The sequence below is a fragment of the Mixophyes fleayi genome, chromosome 2, assembly GCF_038048845.1.
Source record: "Mixophyes fleayi isolate aMixFle1 chromosome 2, aMixFle1.hap1, whole genome shotgun sequence".
Lineage (NCBI taxonomy): Eukaryota > Metazoa > Chordata > Amphibia > Anura > Limnodynastidae > Mixophyes > Mixophyes fleayi.
This window is the reverse complement of record NC_134403.1, coordinates 128,623,819-128,646,593: the sequence shown is the minus strand read 5'-3', so window position 1 is coordinate 128,646,593 and position 22,775 is coordinate 128,623,819. Positions and strand designations below refer to the sequence as shown.

General features: G+C 39.8%; 1 protein-coding gene across 2 annotated transcripts in view; it reads left to right on the top strand.

Moving 5' to 3' along the window:
* Window positions 1-22,775, top strand: part of LOC142141462 (protein-lysine methyltransferase METTL21C-like) — a 113,202-nt gene that overhangs the window by 52,175 nt on the left and 38,252 nt on the right. For both annotated transcript variants that reach the window (XM_075199972.1, XM_075199971.1), the window contains 2 exons: window positions 19,437-19,623; window positions 20,517-20,671. In XM_075199972.1, coding sequence (XP_075056073.1) covers window positions 19,446-19,623; window positions 20,517-20,671 — 333 coding nt within the window. In that variant the 5' untranslated portion in view covers window positions 19,437-19,445. The remainder of the gene's footprint in view (window positions 1-19,436; window positions 19,624-20,516; window positions 20,672-22,775) is intronic.

Genomic DNA, 22,775 nt, shown 5'->3' with positions numbered 1-22,775 from the left:
AGGCAGGCCTTTGTAAAAACAGTGGGAGTGTATGGTCTTCCATTCCAAGTAGAAGCAAATTGGTCCTGGTACTCAACATCAATAGAAATTGAAAATAAATCATTTGTCAGATCCAGAACTGCATGACATTCTCCTGCTGTTTCAGTGATTATCTCCACTATGGTGATCATACCTTGTTGAGACCCCTGTAATCGATTGTGAGTATATATGAACAAATCGGTTTCTTCACAGGAAACAATAGCGCTTTAAATGAGCAGACCGCTTTCTGGAACCTAGCTGTTTGTAATGCTTGCACATTGTCTCCAATTTATTTTAAACCTCCTTGATTGCGTTTATGTTTGAAGCATACAGGTTGTGCTGGAGAAGGATTTACACTGGGGACCGCTTTGCATACAGAACAGAAATAACATAAGTGCCTGAGAGTGTATTTATGGACTGTCCTCTGAAAATACTTATACCAATCATGTTATTGGGTTGTTCAGATACCAATAGTTCAGCTGGGAAAATTGGTCCTTTCTATATTTGGGGTGTGCATTGAACACAGGCTGCCCATGTCTGCCTACCTCCTAACCCTTCTACAGCTACCCATGTGTGTTGTGAAGTGATGTAGTCACGTCCTTTTCGGCGCCGACGCTGCGCAGCACATAGTTTCTTTTATGCTGGACCCGAGATGGGCCTGTGTACTTTAAATGCCAGGGCTGATTTTTAGTCCCACTCCAGCCCTGGGGGCATATATGTATCTTGACTCAAATACTTGAGAATTAAATCTGTTGAAGGCCTCATGACACATTCTCAAACTAAAACAGTAATTGAACACATTCATATCCTTTCCCCAAGACATTTGCATCATCAACTTTTCCATTCCAGTGGTCCCAGTATAAAGAATCATGGTCTCTAAGATCCCTGTCTGTTATACCAATTTAGTAAACAATAAACACAGATACCATTTACAAATAACAATTAATTGATTAAAACACTCCTCAAACCTTTGTTTTCCCCTTTATTAAACATAAAATAATATGTTCAACCTTCATCCATCATAGTCCAATCTTAGCAATAGCTAGCAGGGTTGATTTACGGGCATTCCAGCTGAAAAGCCAATTAATAAAAAGTGACTTTTAATGAAAGAGACTTGTCTCCTTTTACCTGGTATGTGTAAATAATCACAAGTAATTTCCTGTGATTGAAGGATCAAGACACCTTCCCAACAATGGCTGCATCTCCTTCCTAATACGCCACTTCCCATGCTGCACCTCCTCTGGCACCACATTCCCATCTTCCAGCGGGTTCGGACATCATGTCCCATCTTCTGTTTTCTCGAGCATCCTAGGAAGTGTAGATTCCTGCACCTTGAGGAATTGATGAGTTAACCCCAGCGGCTTCTACTCCATTATTTTGCCACCCCTCAAACTGCCTCCCTGAACAGGTGTGCAGTGGTAATGGGAAAGTAAGGGGTTCTGTGGCCACCCACAAACCAAAGAATATAATTCCCTATAAATCAGACCTCTTCTGCTCTTAAATCTTATTGATATATCTCGTCCTGCAAAGCAAAATCTTGTTTCTGCACGTGGGCTAGAAACTACTAGTTCTGCCCAGCTCCTCCCATCAGAAGATAGCAAATGTTTCACCCCATCAGACAATGCTATTTTAACTCACAGATCCAAGAGCTTCCTGTAAAAAGTAAGCGAAGATGCATAAAAATAAGGGCATGATGTCATAAAGCAGCAAATGTGCCGCAGAGCACATTTTTGCACAGTGACATTTAACTGGACAAACCCAATTCACATAAATCATCTGAAACAGATTGGCATTAAATAAAAACGTCTCAGAAAACCACAATGGAGCATAAGCTTGTTTCAATATGGTTTCCAATTGTTTCCAATTGTTTTGCCCATAATTGAACAAAATATTTGAAGAAATTGTTTGGTTGTTATCGACACAACTTTTTTGATCAGGTAATGATAGATACTTTACATGAGGACTGGATAAAGATTTGTGAGTGCCCCATGGCAAGTAACTTGTGGGAGCCTGCCACCAGACATTGTCCTGGGGCTTCTGCACTACTGCATGCTCAGCCTAGGAGTGTGTGACTGTGCAGATCAATAGGAAGCTCTTGGTTGCCCAGTCTATAAACCAGTTCTGTGCTAGGTCCTAGCTGCATCCAGATCCATCAAGCGGTCATATGTACTTCTGCTCTGGCCGGACAATTAGAGCATCGATTGGAGAAAGAAGAGGAGAACAAAGAAGAGTTGGCAACGCAGACTATATATGAGGAAGAAACTACAAGGCCAGGCCACGTTGTGGTAGCAGCAGGACTCCCATCAACCTGGAAGGATTAACCATGAACCACTACCATGCCCTAGTGTTACTTGATCCCCGGCCTGTACCCTTGGTTCCAGAAGCACCTTATTAGATTGGTGGACAATCGATTAGAGGAGTGTTGTTGCAGTTAGATTAGGGACAACTTAGGTAGGAAGACTGTACTCTTTTTGCAGGCAGTGGTTGGAGGACGAAGACATTGGAAGCCCCCAGCAAGTGAGATAACCCCTGGAGTAACTGGAACCGAAGTATTCGTCTGGTAGACCCGCTTTCCGCAAGTATATTTGTCTTTCAAAAAATAATGGTGCTACTCAACAGGAAAAATAGAGGCAATCCCAATCTCTTCAAATAATACACTTTCGCAATAATCCCAAGTGCACAACATTTGCATCTGTAATTTTTGTTTTAGACAGATACAAAAAAGATTATTGTAAATTTCATCAACAAGATATTTATTTTTTCAACCAGATATTGGACTGCTACTATGAATGTGTCTACAAGACACTCGTCTTATTTCTAAACCTTAATTTTCCAGGGGCACCTGTTCGCATAATCACCTACTGTTCCTATAAGGGAATAAAATGGGCTAGCCGTAGTTGTTGAGTAAGAGAACTGCTGGGGGTAGATGCCAGGGAATATGCACATTAACTCCTCTCAGATCTCAACAGACAGACAGGAGACAACAAACAAAATTTACATATGTCAATTGAAAAGAACATTATTCACTAAAGTGAGATGAAGGAAAGTGTTGCTAATTGTGTGACAATTAAAGCAGACTTCTATTTTGATTACTCATTTATGACTACTATGTGAAATGTATCAACAGAGATTACTGTACTTAACAGCTAACTGCAGATTGTACAGAAAGTACTTGTAATGTTTTAAGTGCATTCCATTTCCAAAAGATTAGAGGGTCGAAGGTCATTTGAGCAGGACAGATTTAAAAAACAGTTTTGTAAGTTGCAACATTTTCTATTTTTACCTTTCAAATCTGCCATTTCTAAAATCAGTCTTGTTATCAGTGCTGTGTTTACACATTTCATGGCTTAGGCTGGGGAACAAATCAAAGGCAAAAACAAATGTCCATTTAGTCATGGCATATTTGAAACCCTGCTTCTGCTGTTGGATAATGTTGTTTTTGGCAGGTGTGCCAAATATTTTGTCTAGCCCCTTGGAAGGTAACATGGTATTTAGTGTGCGTAATGTCTCTACAAATAAAATCATATCAAACTCTCTCCCTCAACACAGTGAGTGATTACCTCAAGTGTGTAAATGGTGGAATTTGAGTTTAGAAAAATGCAGTTGTGTGCCGAGGTCTGTCCTATTTAGGAACTTAAGAATATTGTATTCCAAGCTAAGATGATAAAATATAAAATAAAGAGTATTATATACAGTATGTATAAAGGAAGAGGACCTAGAAAGCAGGAACGGTTGGCTGTGACCCTGATATGTCGGATTAGGGCAGTTTATTTCTACCTCCTTGCAATCTTGGAAGCACATCATGGCCCGTTTAGTTGTCATAGTTGACTTTCTAAATTGGGAGAGGTATGCAATGATGCAAAACTATATTAAATCTCTATTACCAACTTAATAGATCTGCATAGTGTTACATCTTCACCAGCATGGACCAATTAATAGTGTATTGACCTGCTATTTAGGCTGGGTAACGTACTGGAACTCTGTTGTCATATATTGACCATGTTTGCTGCAAAAGCCTTTTAACTAAGATGTAACTAAACCACATGAGATCAATGAAAAATACAATGTTACCAAACACCAACAAATTATCTAACAATCAAAAATGATTTTGTATACTGTATTTTGCTTATTGAATGAAGGATCAGATTGCAATACAGCTGTTTACTGTATGATAAAACTGATTTCTATACTCAAACCTCTCAGTCTGTTATCCACTTAGAAAAATCTAAACATATAATAAAGGGGAACTAAAAGTGATACAGGACCCATAGGAGATAACAGAGTATCCAATGTTTTCTTCATCAGGACTAAGGAGGCCTAACATCACACACATTCTTTCAGTGGGAATGGGTTTCTTGCAGTACTTGTCGTCCCTGCCTCAGTAACAGGGTAGGCAGATATCAGACAACCTTAAAAAAACAACAACAAAAAGAAGAAATTCAGGCGCTACAAGTGAACAATTAAATAAATAAATAAATGAAAAATATATTCCTGGATTCAGCTGCAGCTGGAAAATGGGGAAGCAACAACCAGGGGCGAATTGGCCATACAACCTACCGGGATTTTTCCCCGGTAGGCCGCTGGCCTCAGGAGGCCGTTGAATGTTTTTTTGTTTTTCTTTTTCAAAGAAAATAAAAAATAAAAAATTGTGAGTCCACTTGGAATGGGTGGTAGCGGACGAAGTCAGTGATGTAGTGGGTGGCCGGCCTCTCCTTTGGAACCAGCCACCTCCCTTAATGTGGCCTTGGCACAAATCCCTGTGTCTGGCTGCTTCCTCCTATCAGAGCTATAGACAGGAGTCACATGGGATGGCACCTGTCACATGATGCAAGGCCCCATGTGACTCCTATCTATAGCATCGATAGGAGGAAAAGCCAGACATGCAGAGCGGCAGAAGATGCTGTCTGCATTTCTCAGCCAGCGGATGTTACAAGGTAACTGTGAGGGAGGAGGGGGGAGGTATGTTAATACAGTGTGTGATTGGGGGGGGCTTTTAATATATAGATAGTGTGTGAGGGAAGGAGGGGTATGTTAATATAGTGCGTGAGTGTGATGGGGGGCTTTTAAAATATATATATATATATATATATATATATATATATATATATAGAAGGGAGAGGGGGTTCTTAATATTAAGTGCGAGGGATGGAAGGGAGGGTCAGTTCTTATTATTATGTGTGAGGGATTGAAGGAAAGGGGGCTCTTAATATTAAGTGCAAGGGATGGAAGGGGTGGGTTTAAAATAGAGTGTGAGGGGGAGTTCTTAATATAATGTTTGTGGAAGGTAGGCTAGTAAATTAATTGGGGTGTTTAGGTGGGGGCTAATTATTTTATGGGTAATAATTTTATTTGGGGGGTGATGGTGGGGCAATTTAATTTATTGGTGGGGCCTATTAATTTAAGATGGGGTAGCTTGGGGTCTATTAATTGAATGTGGTGCTGAGTTTGGGGAGAGGATGGCTATTTAGTAGATGTATATGCTACTGATTTAATGTCGGGGATGGTTGGAGTTTTCTAAATTTCATGTACCCATTTTGTTTCCAAATAGGGCCTTCCACTTTCCAGGATCCAGACAAGCAGCAACTGAGCTAAAGACATCAGCAGCCACAGGAGGTGAAAGTGACAAGAACAGGACACACATATACAGGTACACACACTGGGCACACATACTCTGGGCACACACGGGCAGACACATTGGGTGCACACACATACTCTGCCCCGCCTACCATTTATTTGGCCCCGCCTACATGAGGCCACTTTCAGACTTTTTTCCACGGCCACTTTAAGTTCCCAATCCGCCCCTGGCGACAACCCACCATATAAACTAAAAACAAAATATAACAGAGCAAAATAAATACCAGGGTATAAAAAAAGAAAAATGGGAGAAACCAATTGGTGCAAAATATTGCAACATTTATTAATGGTAATGATACCAAATATAACCTAAAACATGCAATATATATTAAAAATTATTTAATTGAATAAAATGTACAATAAGTATGAAAAAAAACAACTATATAAAAGAACTAGAAATGATTACGATTCAGACCTATTTGAAATAAGTGGCTCACAGGGAGAAATGTCCCATACATGATAAAGTGCCAAAAAAGTTGCAATATTGGTATATGGAAGCTAGAGGTGTAAGTCACCAGAGGTAATAGCTGCTATATTGTTCGACTACAGAGAGTACAGAAAGAAATACATAGTACCTCTCCCAAACTCTGCTTGTACTTGCCCAGCATGGCTCTCTGGTTTGAGATGAACTGGGAACACACGTGATTTCTGGTGTGCACCGCTATGTCTGTGTAGACAGAAACTGTTCGTGGATTTCCAATGTTTTCTTCATCTGGACTAAGGAGGCCTAACATCACACACATTATTTCAGTGGGAATAGGTTTCTTGTAGTACACGTCATCCCTGCCTCAGTGACAGAATAGGCAGATATCAGACAATCTTAAAAAAACAGTGGTTTAATTAGAAATTACAAGGCCCCAGTGGCAGATTCAGTGGGATGGGAAATTGTATCCCTCCCCTGTTATTGCTTTCCAGTGCCCTGCTCCCTCCTTCTCATTGACTGTCGGGAGTAATGTCATCATCATCTCCCAACACTGTCACTGAGGAGCCATGCAAAGAGGAGACCATAGGAAGGTAAGCGGAGAATGGGATTATGAAGGGGGAACTATGTGGTGATGAATAAGGGGGGCATAGTGTGATGAAGGAGGTGAGCAGTGTGATGTAGGGGGAAACAGTGTAATGCCAAAGTTATTAATGACATTCTCTTGGCTAAATCTAAGGGTCACTGGTCCCTGCTCATCCTCCTGGACCTTTCCGCGGCCTTCGACACTGTTGACCACCTCCTTCTTTTGCATACCTTTCTTTCTTTAGATCTTTCTTGCTCTGTCCTAGCTTGGTTCTCATCCTACCTTGCCAATCTCTTCTTCTCTGTTTCTATTTCTGGTTTACCCCCCTCTCTGACCTCTCTGTAGGAGTTCCTCAGGGCTCGGTTCTTGGACCTCTACTCTTTTTGCTACACACTACCTCCCTGGGTGTTAACAACATCACCACCATCTCTTCTATTTCCCAACTCCGCTGTCTGGGGGCGTCACCTTCAACTCATCCCTCTCCTTTGCCCCCCATATTTAATCTCTCGCCCAACCCCGCCGCTTCCAACTCCGCAACATTGCCCGTATCCGGCCCTTCCTATCTCAGGACGCCACAAAAACCATTGTCCATGCACTCATCATTTCCCAACTTGATTACTGCAACCTTCCTCTCACCGGCCTCCCCCTCTCACCTCATTCTCTTTAGGTCTATACGCAATGTGGTTGCAGTTGCATCTTCCTCTCCCGCCCCTCCTCTTCTGCCTCCCCTTACATTGGCTCTCCTTCCCTACAGAATCCTTTTCAAACTGTTCTCCCTTACCTACAAGTTCCTCTCCCACTTCACTGCCCCATACATCTCCAGCCTCCTCTCCATTCACCTTGATAAAGACCTATTTAAGGTTGAAAGCGTCGGCCATCTTATCTCCTTCCTGTGATTGACCGCCTGGACCTTGATAGTTCTCAGCACAACACGTGGGCCCTCTGTGTAAGAGAACCATATTACAAGACTATACCATCAGCCATATCTGGTAGGCGGACATTACTTAGCATTGAAGAATCATATCAATGTATATATTATATGAGTGATATTTTTTATGATTGTTTTAATAAAATGTGGTAATGAAGGTAATACACTATTGTACCATCCTTCCCTTCGTTCCACATATGTCTTCTCTGTGAATATGAGCACCTTCAAGATGGAGGCTACACAGTCATTATAAAGAAAGGACTGTTACCCTTTTTGGACTGAGTGACAAGGAATTTTTTGGCTATACGTCTCTGTTTTATATATTTGTATTTTCCACATGCCATATGCCTTATCTGGTAGCGCCCAGAGATGTTTATCCTTCTTTCGTTACATTTATATATTTAAAGTTTGTGGGCAACAATCCTGATAATCATTTTAGGTAGCTACCTAAGAGCACTCTAGGTTGTACATTTTCTTTGTATTGTCACACTCCATCCCATTCCCTAGGATCGGCCAATGACTATTGCCTCTTCTCCACTCTGAATCCAAGGGGTATATTTACTAAACTGCGGGTTTGGAAAAGTGGAGATGTTGCCTATAGCAACCAATCAGATTCTAGCTGTCATTTACTTAGTGCATTCTACAAAATGACAGCTAGAATCTGATTGGTTGCTATAGGCAACATCTCCACTTTTTCAAACCCGCAGTTTAGTAAATCTAGCCCCAAGACTTCTATCCAGTTTAGCAAATATAAAAAATGCATAAAATACAGTATATGCAGAGCCACCACCACTTTCCTGGTCTTTGATACGAATCTCCACCATGTTCAGCTCACTTATTTAGATCATATTTATCCAGTGACACACCACTGCTGTCAGAGGTCACCAGACATAGGTATCTACTGCTGCATCTTTCATAAAAAGCCTATGTGCAGAGCCACCAGCACTTTCCTGGTCTTAAATACGCACCTCCACGATATTTGGCTCACATATTTGAAATGTATTTATCCAGTGGCATGCTGCTGCTGTGAGCGGTGATCCGACGTGTCAACACATAGGTGTCTGCTGCTCACAAGTTCTTCATGGCTGCGGGATCCGTAATCACCACTTGTGTCCGAGATACATGGTTTATCAGCGCCAGAATTTAGTGTTCATCCTGTGCCAGTGCCCCTAATAATTTTTATGTCCCCCGTTAGTGTTCATCCTGTGCCAGTGCCCCTAATCATTTTTATGTCCCCCGTTAGTGTTCATCCTGTGCCAGTGCCCCTAATCATTTTTATGTCCCCCGTTAGTGGTTATCCTGTGCCAGTGCCCCTAATAATTTTTATGTCCCCCTTCAGTGTTCATCCTGTGCCAGTGCCCCTACTAAATTTTTGGTCCACCTTGAGTTTTTATGCTGTGCCCCACTAATTTTTATACCCCCCCCCCTTCCCCCCACCCTCATGCTGGCCTTTTTAATTATTTCTTTCACCATTTATTTTATTGTCCACTTTCTTTTAAACGGCGCCCCATTTTTCCTTTAACTTACCTCTATTGCATCCTTTCTCCTCTTCACTTCTTTTCACTTTTCTTTTCTGGCGTGGCACTCCTCTTCTTAGGTTGAATATGCTCCTCAGCTCACACCTCCGTGAATGAAAGGCGGGCGCGACATGCATGATGACGTCGCGCCTGACAGTCATAGCAAATAGAGAAGGGAGGAGGGCGCAGCCGCGCCGGAGAGATGTAATTTTTTTTTTTTTTTTATTGTTAAAGGCCGGCTGAGAAGCCGCCGCTAATCAAAAAAAAAAAGGTCCCGGAACGCCGTTCCCAGCGTTCTATGGGAAAAAAAGCACTGTATATATCTGTCACGAACACGTTCCCAGCTTCGTGACTTTGGGGAGTTGGCTGTATTAGGTTACACACGATTTCAGCCAGCTTTCTCTATCTATCACACAGGTTATAGACCTACTGAATCACCCCCACAACAGCGCTCTCACACCCCCACACACTTCAGGTTTGCCACCACCTATTGAATACATGGAATAGAACGCAACTATACTGTTCCACACCAGCATACAAGGCTTCTGGCCACCCACAGCTTAGCAAAGCCCACACCAGCAATCAAAGGGTTGACTCGTCACACCTCCAGACTGTTACACCAATGTAAATGCAAGCACAGACTACGATTGTTAGTCAAATGTATTAACAAATCACAGACCGGCATTCAAAGTGTTAACTTGGTCGAGCTATATTCTTTTTAACAGGCTAATTGATTCTTTACAGTATCAAGGACGCCACCTATTAATTTTATAGGTTAAATATACAAAGGTACAGGGCATTCAGATATCAAAAACAATGAATAAAACAATTGACATAACTTACACAAACAAAGCAGTTTAAAATAAATGGGGTTACATTCAGAGTATAAAATACATGAATTGTATAATCTCAGACATGGGAAATTGGCAAGGAAGATGGACAGCTTAACAATGTGGATTGATTTTTCCAAAAGACTGACACTTTGTTGTAACTGGTCTCAGCTTTTTAAAGACACCTTTCCCCGCCTCCTGGGGGTTGTGGTCTGTGATACTTTTTTCAATCACCATTTGCATGTTGTCTGATTTACTACCCAATTCTACTATGTGACTTAACGTTTCTGTGGAGCTTCACAAAGACTTAGTTTTATTATCAATAAATCCCCTATCAATTTGTCCATCTTTTGATACCAAACACGCCTAGGTATAGGGTATCAGTTGAGCTTATGCTCATTTCTTCCACTTTTCTGTGTGGCAGAATTCTTAATTAAACATAGGAGCTGCCCTTCATCATGCTATTGAGGAATTTGTGGTTGATCACTACTTTTATTAATTTTAAGTGGCATATTTTAAAACTGAATTATTTTTGTCTATATACTATAGCCAAGTCAGCACATGGTCTCATTGAGCCAGACACCATACTGAGCGGTTCCTCCAAGTCTATTCAGGTGTTAAAACTCCATCCTAGGAAAGGATATAGCTCACCGCAGGGGCCTTTGAAGCTGCTAAAGGTGACACTGCTATCTTCTAACACTGGGATGTGCAGAGCCACCGAATACACACACACACACACACACACACACACACACACAGACTCTCTGGTTTCACATTTTACACTTTAGTTCAACTTATCAATGGATTCATTTGATATACCATATTTACATTGCAGTTATGATTTAGGTCTTATTCCCCACAATTATGTGATGGGCTAACCCTTATAAATAACTGTAAGTTCTCTCACTTCACGACAATATCTAATTATAAATTATACTATAAACACTAATATATATGTACATAAATACATACATATATACTCTAGTACATTAACATGTACAATAGCGTGTGGGTATATACTGCATATGTACATTAATCCTCACATCCGCTCCCACATGGTATTACTACCACCCCATAAAATAATACTACACCTCCCACATCAGCCCATACATAGCTTTACTTCACCCACTCAGACAACATTAACACATCTCCCAAAGATAACTTTAAAGAGGTGTGCTGGTGCTAGCCTGGAACCTGGAACTGCAGTAGCACACATGTTAAATGTGATAGAACATAGGATAGGATGTGATATACAGATAATTATTCACTATCTGTGATACCCAATCTTATAAAAGACCCCTCTCTATGCTCTCAGGATCTGTCCCACTGATACATGGTATGGACAATATTCCATTCAAACTTCAATCACGTTATGGAAACTTTTACAGATCTATTTGTAAATGTTATGAAAAAACCTTTTTAATTTTATCATATTATGGTTTGTTTAGTGGCTTAAAAAACAAAAAGGATTAAGGAATGAAACATTGTTTTTACATAACAATTCGTAATTTATCAAAATAATATATTTTTTTGTACACATCTCTGCTCCTCATCTGCCACAGCCAACTGTATGGCATCTATCCCACTCACACTTCAGGCATTGGGCAGGTAAGTGGGCACCCCACACCTATGAGTTGCTACTATTATTATTATTATTAATTTTTATTTATAGGACGCCACTAGGTGTCCGTAGCGCCGTACAGGGACAAACAAAATTACAATACGAGGAGAGACAGCACAGTACGGTAAAAAATAAGCACAATAACTCAGTGAGCTCAAGGCACAGCTAAATGGGTGGGGGAGGGGAGAGGGGAAGGTCCGCCAACGACGGAGTCCAAGAGGGAGGGCAGGGATGACAGGGAGACCCTCAGAGGGGAGAGGAGGGAGCGAGAGGGGACAGGGGGAAGAGAGTCCTCGAGGAGGAGGGCTAGGTAGCTGGAGAGAGAGTTAAAAGTGGTGAAGACTGGAGGAGAGTTGGCCCTGCTCAAAGGAGCGTACAATCTAAGGGGTGGGGTAGACAGACAGAGACACGGGGGTGAGAAGGAGGAATGGAGGATAAGGAAACGGGAAGAGGAAAGAGGGAAGAGGCAGAAGAAAAGGTAGGAAGTTAAGTGGGAGACTGGAAGGCTTTAAGAAAAAGGTGGGTTTTTAAAGCCCGTTTGAAACTGGACAGATTAGGGGAAGTTCTGATGGAGAGAGGGAGCTTGTTCCAGTGGAGGGGGGCAGCGCGGGTGTAGTCTTGGATACGCGCATGGGAGGAGGTGATCAGGGGGGAAGAGGGGCGACGGTCATTGGCAGATCGGAGAGGGCGGGATGGAGCATGAATAGAGCGGAGGGTGGAGATGTAGGGTGCAGTGGAGGTGGCAAGGGCCTTGTATGTAAGAGTGACAAGCTTGAACAGGATTCTGTAGGGGAAGGGGAGCCAGTAAAGGGATTGGTAGAGGGGGGAGACAGAAGAGGAGCGCGAGAAAGGAAGATAAGCCTAGCGGCTGCGTTAAGTACAGATTGAAGGGGAGCGAGATGAGGGAGGGGGAGGCCAGTAAGGAGGAGGTTGCAGTAGTCCAAGCGGGAGATGATAAAAGAGTGAATACTAAACACAAAAGGGAAAGAGGAGTCTGAAAAGTAAATGGAAAACATATGGAAACATATGGAAAACATGCCAAGTATAATAAAGGCATTATACAACCACACAACCTGCCCCCTTTATATATACTTACCTATCCTTGAAGAAATGCTCTGATCTCTGCAGCAGCCACTGTGCAGAATGAGAAGAGAGGTGAAAATCAGATTAAATGAGGGGTAGAGATCAGATCAGATAAAGAGGTGACTTGAGATGAGGGACGGAGAATAAATTATATTAGATTTGCAGTGAAGTGCATTGGTGGCTGGTCTCAAGGTACGTGCCAGTCACCAAGAATTAGAACACCAGCCCCCAGCCTTCAGGGCCAACCCATAATCCCGGTAAGGTTGACTAATGGGTGATCCAGCCCTGGAGCTCTATCAACATGATGCCAAAGATGTAGGAGTGGAAACATTGCCTTCTCCTGTCCGTGCAGTGTGTATCACTAACTGTAGCGGTTTGCATGATACAGGCACTGCAGACAGGAGGAAGTAAACGCTGTATATGTAGAGGGTCATTCTAAAGCCCAGCCTGTCACAAGAACCCATTTGGGACCCACAGGAGGAGCTCCAGTATTCTGGTGGACCAGTCTAAAATGGGCTGGGTCTCATAACAGTTACGTGGTCTCTTAGGACTGTAGCTTTGTCCATGCAAAAGAGGCCTCTGGGCTAAATTCATGTAAAGGAGATGAGTGTTTGGAGAAAAGTTAATAAAACAGGTAATCTTTTGAAAAGACAATTTATTGATCTATTTTTTGTAAGTTTGCATTTAGTTCCCTTTTAAATTACAATATTTATTATAAGTATTGTTAACAAAACTTCATGCTCTACATACAGTCTTCCAGAAATAGAGGTTCCTACGTATTTTCTTGGTAATAACACAAGATACAGCACATTCTATAAGAAAGCAATATGCTTATTTTTTAGCATACGGCTTTGTCTTCTGTTTGTTCAGGACAGTGGTTTGCGAGCATATTGTTGTCACTACATTTGCAGCCTGCACAGTTTTTGTTTTCTTGACCTCTGAAACTAAAACCCAGCATTCTTAATATACACTTAGAAAAATGAAGACCTGTGCTAAGCAGCTGAAAAAGCATCTGTGAGCTGATTAATAGTGTTTGTTATAAATTTTATGAAAATTAGAGCATTTTTGTTTATTTTTTATATTGCGCAACATAAAAACAAACATTAGTACCAAATATTGTGATAACAATATAAATAAGGATGAGCGGGCTTGGATTCCGCAAATCCGAGCCCACCCGTACAGTGCAGATCCGACGGGATCCGAGCACTGTTCGGGAACTTCCGGGCGCCAAACGGAGCCAAACCGAGGCTATGACATCCAAGTCTCGCGTCGGATCTCGCAAGACTCGGATGTCATAAATACTCACCTTGCGGGCGCCATCTTCATTCTGGCTGTGATCACTCGTGAGGGAGGTTGTAGTTAGGGAGCTCCTGATCAGTTTAGTGGTTCTTTGTGCTTTGTCCAGTGCTCTGTCCTGTTGAGTCAAGTGGTGCTTTGTCCAGTGCTCTGTCCTGCTGAGTCAAGTGGTGCTGTGTCCTGTGCTCTGTCCTGCTGAGTCCAGTGGTACTGCCTGTGTCCTGTGCTCTGTTATGCTAAGGGCATTGTTATTTCAAAATTATTCAAAAGTTATAAAAAAAAAAAAAATTTTTTATAAAAAACCTATACAAAAATAATTTAAAAAATATATAAAAAAAATTATAAAAAAATTATACAAAAATAATTGAAAAAAAATATAAAGAAATTAGTTAAAAAATACTAGGTACTATTAAAAAATAAAAAAAGAAATACTAGGTACTGATATTTCAAAGTCAAACTACGTTTACTGTTGCTGCTGTACCAAAAAACAATAGGTACTGCTATTTAAAAGTCAAACTACGTTCTCTGTTGCTGATGTATCCAAAAATACTAGGTACTGCTATTTAAAAGTCAAACTACGTTCACTGTTGCTGCTGTACCCAAAAATAACTGCGGCCTTAACAGCTATGTTGGTGTTAGACGTGCATCCGGTGTCCGCTATCTGTGCAGTGGAATTCAGACCAGTTGGAGGATGTAGGAGCAGCCATCTTTGCAGTGGAATTCAGACCAGTTGGAGGAGGTATTGTGGCCCCGGTACCAAATTGGGTACGGGGGCCACTCCACTACGCAGTCCAGATAGCTGTGAGGTGTTCAGAATAGACTGGAAATTAGTGGAAATGATTCTTATTGAATGTTATTGAGGTTAATAATAGCGTAGGAGTGAAAAAAAAACAAAAAAACGGGATTTTAGCACTTTTTATGCTTTTTTAAAAATAAATCAGAACCCAAAACCCTAAATCAGAATCAAAACCTTTCGTCGGGTGTTTTGGCAAAACAAATCAGAACCCATAACCTCAAGCTAATCAGAACCCAAAACACAAAACACTAAAAGTGGCCTGTGCACACCCCTAATTATAACTAGTAATTAATGCTAAACATCTCCATATTAACAGTGAAATGGATATATCAATAAACTCTGCTCCACGTGATTTCTATACTGTGTTAGCAAGAGGCTGAGCAAGTAGAGAAATCCATTAGTTCGTCACTCAGGCTAATCATCTGGATTATATGGGGCCCAGCTAGTGCAGTCCGCTAATGACCACACACACCGGCGAATCAAGTTCGGTGAGTCCCAAATCTGTTTAATATTCAACAATCTCTTGAAAACACAAAAACTGATTTCTGTCAATGCAGTTTAGTATGTATGGAAACCCATTAACTTCCTGATGAATATAGCCATCATGTAGGGTCCTAAGTGACAACATTAAGTATCCATTAAATACTGCTTCTAACTAAGACCAGGTTGGTGAAGATGTCCTGAATAAAACTGTGCCACTTGTTCGGACACCAGGAATAGTTACAACCACCCTGTTAATTTCAGTTTTGTTGCTTTTCTTATCTAAACACCTCTTATGTGAACTTGTCCTAGTCATCAAATAAAAACAGATCTTCAAAAAAACCTCATGCTCTGGACACCCATATATAGCAAGCATCAGGAAGAACATTAGTATACTTAGGCAGATAACAGAAGGGTGATTTGTTACTGGTTGCCTATGTCATCTGGAGTGACACAACAGAGATCAGGAGACAGATGTATTGCAGAGAAAAATTGCAACTCACTATCAAAATATAACAGAGGCAGGTTAGTGATACTCAGCTGCCTCAGCGACACCGGCGTGGCAGTGGCAGTGAGGAGCAAGCTATCTTGTGAAGACATCCGCTATCTTGTGAAGACATCCGTTATCTTGTGAAGACATCCGCTATCTTGTGAAGACATCCGTTATCTTGTGAAGACATCCGCTATCTTGTGAAGACATCCGTTATCTTGTGAAGACATCCGCTATCTTGTGAAGACATCCGTTATCACTGAAGATTGGGCTTTTGCCATTTAATGAACTGAGCCCTATGTACTGAAACTGGTTGGCGGTGATGGACTTTATACTTTTAATACTAGTTTTATGTACTGAGCAAAAGAACAGGTGATTTTATTATGGTTCTATAGTGATATATTAAACTATTGTGTGATACATCAAGGAACAGACATTGTTCTATCCTGTGCTGAGAGAGAGAAGATACATGATTCTATCATGTGATAAGTGAGAGAACATGCATGGTTCTATCATATGATGAGTAAGAGAACATGCATGGTTCTATCATGTGATGAGTAAGAGAATATGTATGGTTCTATCATGTGATGAGTAAGAGAATATGCATGGTTCTATCATATGATGAGTAAGAGAACATGCATGGTTCTATCATATGATGAGTAAGAGAATATGCATGATTCTATCATGTGATGAGTAAGAGGATATGCATGGTTCTATCATGTGATGAGTAAGAGAATATGCATGGTTCTATCATATGATGAGTAAGAGAACATGCATGGTTCTATCATGTGATGAGTAAGAGAACATGCATGGTTCTATCATGTGATGAGTAAGAGAATATGCATGGTTCTATCATATGATGAGTAAGAGAATATGCATGGTTCTATCATATGATGAGTAAGAGAATATGCATGGTTCTATCATATGATGAGTAAGAGAATATGCATGGTTCTATCATGTGATGAGTAAGAGAATATGCATGGTTCTATCATATGATGAGTAAGAGAACATGCATGGTTCTATCATGTGATGAGTAAGAGAATATGCATGGTTCTATCATGTGATGAGTAAGAGAATATGCATGGTTCTATCATGTGATGAGTAAGAGAACATGCATGGTTCTATCATGTGATAAGTGAGAGAACATGTATGGTTCTATCATGTGATGAATGAGAGCAAAATCATGGCTCTATCGTGCAATGAGTCTGTAACAATATATGATTCTATCATGTGATCAAGGCTGCAAGTCTTTCACTCTTTCTCTGCCGTCTCAGGAAAAGAACCACCTAATTAACTAAGGACATGGTTATACCATGATTTATTCATAGTAGCATGGAAACATAATACGAATTATAGGGAGATTATGAGTTTGATAATCCATACATTTATCATTACTGCATTGCCAGATACGTAATACTGCTAACGCCGCGTTATCCGTGGCAGAATTGAATCGGCCCCTTAGTGTAAAAAATGCTAAGAAATTGGAAATTGGAATTTTTTTAAAAAAATACTTACTTAGAAACTTAAACTGTGTTTAATTTGATCTCATAATCCCAAAGGTCCTCACGGTTACGATCTCAGGGATGCAGGGGTAAGTACTGAAGGGAGTCCAGTTAAACAGAGTTGGTGAGGGGTTCTTGGTTGCAACACCTTCTAAATGCACTTAACACATCCTTACTAGTTGCAACTATTAATATTCTTGACATATCCCAATGGCCAAGGCAAGCAGTGACAGGTGGATGGCAATGTTTAAAGATCACTATGGGCTAAGATAGTAAAACTATGTAGCAGTTTAGGGGATTAAAATAGTTGTTATACTGTAATACTGTGCCCTGCCCATCTCCAACACAACAACATGCCGTCACTCAGTGATGTTAGTCCCCATTACATTACCACCACTGTGTGTTGTGCGAGTTATCAGATGTTGCCATTGTGGCAGTAGGTGGCTTAATAATCAACTGATTGATTACAAGGTGTAAAAGTAAGGATCAATAAATTATGTGGATAATGCGTTAGATGTTTTGCTTCTTAAAAGTAATGGAAATTTGCTTTATATATGGCTACCTTTTTACATCTAGAAGTATTGATCTGTCTATTTCACATAATGTTTGACATATTAACGGGCCTATTCATAAATTAGGTCTTGGTTACTGCTATGTGATGTGAATAATGCACAATGTGGGGAGGGCAGTTTGTCAGGTTGTGGGGTTTCTCAGCTCTGCTGGCTCTTTACTCTAAGACAGGGTTTCTCAAACTTTTTTTTAACATGTCCCCCCATGAAAGGGTAAATGTTTATGAAGTCCATGTTAATGTGTGTTTATAATAAATAGCCCCTGATGATTTTATATTTATTGCAAATACCCCCAAATCTGAGTAAATTAAAACCAGCTCACTTCATATGCATGTAAATGTTTAAAAATGATCCATTATGTGTAGTTTTGCGTATATATTTTATTCTGTATGTATAAATGTTATTTTATTTTAAGTTTATTTAAGTACTCAAGTATCCCTTGAATGTATCTGAGAAAACCCCTTGGGGTACAAGTACCACAGGTTGAGAAACTGTGCAATAGAGTCAAAAACAGAGCTAGAAATATCTCTGGGGCACACAGAAACAGGGCTTTTTACGTATCTGTACCTCAAGGGGATGCGGTCACATGTAATGTCGGCAGGCTAAAGGCCGACACTTCCATTCTAGTGACCGCATAAAAATATACATTTTGAAACTGTCACCAGAATGGAAGTGTCAGCATTTAGCCTACCGATAGTTTCATGTTGACAGATAACTACTGACATTTCCATTGTCTACATTTAGTACCCAACCAATCAAAGGATTCCAATACTTCCTGAACTTACCTAACATCACAATGTATCACAATTAACTGAGCAAGGACATAAAGGTGTAAGAGAACCTACTCTCAGCCAGAGTGGTACTTGTTTTATACAAATAAAACAGCACCAGCAGTGTTCACAGCTACTACTTATTCAGAAGTTTAACTAGTGGTTTAGATATGTGCAATAAAAGTAAGTTCAGATATAAATATTGAGCTAATAAATGTATATAAATTGCAGGTTAAATCTGTGAAAAATAGTAATCAATAACATGATTTGACTGTGATCGGAGTTATGTATCATAGCTCCTAAACATGAGCCATTCTAGATTCTATAACTTGACCTGCCACTTCTACTAGACTAGCAAAATTTGACAATCTTTATTTAGTCATATCATTGTCAACAATCACTGATGGTTTTCATCTCAGTAGGAAAGTAAAGTGGGACATGGGAGGCTGGGGAGGAGCCCCCCCCTTTAAGTTAAATGCAAAAATGCCTCGTGCTTTCTTAATGTGATTACATAATTTCTCATATGCTATAATTTTGGCATTAGCACATGTTAAAGTGTTATATTTCAAATAATATACAATTTATGTTTGTATTAAATTAATTAAAATACTTGCCAAATAGGGTTTTTTGTGTCTAGTCCAGGATGTGTATCAGATTAATAATCAGGGGTGCACACTGCAATCACAACCCCCCCCCCCCCCTCCCCCTCCCTCTGCACACAGTCACTTGTCTACATATCCACATCCATCTGCAACCTCCCCAGCATCAGCAATTACAGCCAGCCCCTACCTTAACAATAGACACCCTCCCACCCACCACACAGGATTAGAGAGGTAGAGGATGAGGTCCTCTGTCTGATCACTGCTGCTCTGTCTTTTCCCTGCCTGGGCTCAAGGCACTTGCTATGGATGCTGAGCCTTTGGAGTGTCTGCTCTGTGTGCAGCCTGAGCTCTCCGCTGCAGAGGAGGAAGACAGCTGGGAGGGAGCTGGTGAAACTGTGGGTGATGAAGAGAGAAGAAAGCAGCAAGATGTGCCAAACCCCGACTTTTCAGAAACCCTTAAACTGGAGAGCGATCAGAAAGGTATGTGCATTAAATATGTGTAATTCAAGAGCCTAGCGTACCAAAATCAGCAAGTCATTATTGTGCCGTTGCCCAGTCAACAAGCTAATTCCCTTTAACCTTTCATTTTAGCACTGCAAGGGACAGCTGGACGGAGTAGTCACATTTTTAATAGCTTTGCTTAGAATCTGCACTACATGTTTTTCGCGTTATTTATATAAAGCTACAGAAGACCCTTAAATTAGTAGCATATACGACTCTAGCGCTAAATGCCACCTTAACTTACAGTCATACTGTTGAGTTCAGGCATAGTGATATGATGTAACGCTGTGTGGTATCATGTTGAAAAGAGGAGTAATGTGCAAACACAACATGTAGGATTCTCCCTTACGTTAATCAAACAGGAATGTTAATTATCTCCTCAGCATTGGTATTTTCTCATACTGTTTGTACTCTGAGATAACATCGAGCTGGGTAGATGAAATCTTTATGTACTTTACTAATATGCAGATGTTTTAGACTAGACATATCCACAATTACCAAAAATAAAAAAATGGGAAAATTCATTACTATGGCCATAGTAATTGGAAGACAGAGTTTATATTTGTCGTGAAATAATCTTATCATCTTTATCATGGGCTATATTATTTTTCACAATTCACAAGTGCTCTTAATAAATACATAAGTGGCACCACTAATCATGGAAATATAAGCTGAAATGTATACATGTTCTGCTGCATTATAGTAACAATAAAAGAGCACAACCTGTTGATTAAAATGATAATTATAGGTGGAAGATTTATATATCTATGTGTATTTGGTATTATTTGTGCAGTTTATAAATGCATGTAACATAACAAATTAAATGAAAAATTGCTTAAATATCAACAGAAAATAAATATATTTCCTTACAGACATCTTATGTAACCTCGAATCATGTGTCCAGCCCCGCAAGACATGGTCTCCCTCTGTCTTCTCCTGTTTTGGGAAAGAGCATCTCTGGTTTGCAGGGTACGAAATTACAATTCAGGAGTCAATTGAAAGCTACGCAGGAGTAGTCTGGCCAGCAGTAAGTTATACCTTTATTGTTTCCGCTTGAAGTATGTGTACATTGTGTCTTAAGTGTGTATGTATGTAGCATTTATTATAGAAATAATGTTTAACGCTAAATAAAAGAAAAACAAGAACTCACACTCATTAATCATGGGCATTGTCACCCACTTTGTTCTATGAAAAATAGGACTATTGGTGAGTGCGGTATTTGCATTTTAGGTAGGAAATGCAAAAATAGATGTTTATTAAAATAATGTTTTACATAAACATATAACAGAACAATTTAAGAGCTTTTCCTGTAAATACCTGTGCTGTTCCAATGCTACATGATGGTAACACATAAAGTACAAAGCATGTCAATTCATTTATTTGGGGAAGGAATAACAGGCTTCATCTGTACCTGCAACCCAGCAGTGATAGGCTAAGAAACACAAAAATATAGAATTTGACAGCTGAAAATAATCTACAGGTCCATCTATTCTACCTTTTTTGTATGTTTTTAATTTGTTTATTTTTGTATGTGTTTATATTTTTTTTTATATTTTATATTGAATTTACAATAGTAATGTGTTTGAGGTCTTGAGTATTGGATTGAGAAGTTAAACTAGCTGGAGGTTATTATACAGAAATTTTTGTTAGGTGTTCTCCTTTAATATTTGCATATTCTTCCACCTGAATGCAGCAGAGAATACAATAGAAACTATAATATTATTGTTGACAAGGGAAATATTGTTTTTCTCTACTGTGGATTTCCCAATTAAATCAGAATACTTTTAATCCCACAATTCAGACTGGCAAAATGTGTCAGAACTGTGTGAACTGAGCAAACGTTATGTTACATGGGTGTCCCGATTTTCTTTTTCATATACGTGGAAGCCATATGAATAACTGTATTTTTAACTGTGCCTCTATGGGCTTTATGGAACATGTTTAAAATCATGATTGTGATGGGGCAGATAAAAGATGACTTTACCTAAAAAATGTGATGAATACCAGTACCTTCAAAACTGACTAAATTATTGGCAATATATACAAATAGTAAACACGATACTGGAATGGTCAGAATGTAAGTAATATCATAATCTTTACCACTTTGTATTGTTCAGTTTGTGAATGTGGAAACAGAAATGCTGGTCATACTAGTCAAGAGTTATAATTTCCAGATTCCATAAGAGGAATTATCAAATGGGCCTCCTATTAAATGGATATGGTGTGGGCTAGACTGGGTCATGGATTGGATGGATTGGTGTGTAGTCTAAAGTGTCCTGATTTTTCTATCAGTAATGTTTGCAGGTATGTATGATTATCATTTTACTATAATCTTTTAAGCGCCCAAACTGAATTTCAAGGTGTATAATTATGTTAGAATTAAAGGGGTGCTAAGCTATTTTAATACTTTGTTTTCATCCTGTTAAACCATTTTGCTAAGATTTGCATTGTTTGCTGCTATGAATGGATTACTTTTTCTCCTCATGACTTTCCCCATTCTTTTTAAGTGAAAAATCTGGACACCCATGTGACCTGAGCATTGCTCATGTCAGAAAGTTCTCTTCATATTTGCTCTCAGAACACAGATCAGCAATTATGGGACCTAGTTCCAATTGTGTTCATTTGGCTGTGTCAGGAGGATGAATGAGTTTATGTATATTAAGCCCTGCGACTTTTGAAGTCAATGAATCCTGGCTTTCCCAACAAAATCGAGACATTTGGTTGGTATGGTATTACCATGTCCTGCCTTTTATACAGCTGCTATTTCTTAATCTTTTTAATTGAAAGTATTGTTCTAGGATAAATTCCTACCTACTAGCAGCATAAAATCAATATATACCTCTCTACAGATAGACAGCATTGGGTAAATGTATCAAGCTGAGAGTTTTCCGGCGGGTTTGAAAAATGGAGATGTTGCCTATAGCAACTAATCAGATTCTAGCTATCATTTTGTCGAATGTACTAAATAAATGATAGCTAGAATTTGATTGGGTTTTCAAACCCGCCGGAAAACTCTCAACTTGATACATTTACCCCCATATCTTAGGAATGTTCCAGAAATGCACATGATAATAAAATGCTAATATAAGTACATTAGATAAATAGAAACAACTTTTACATTTAAAATTATA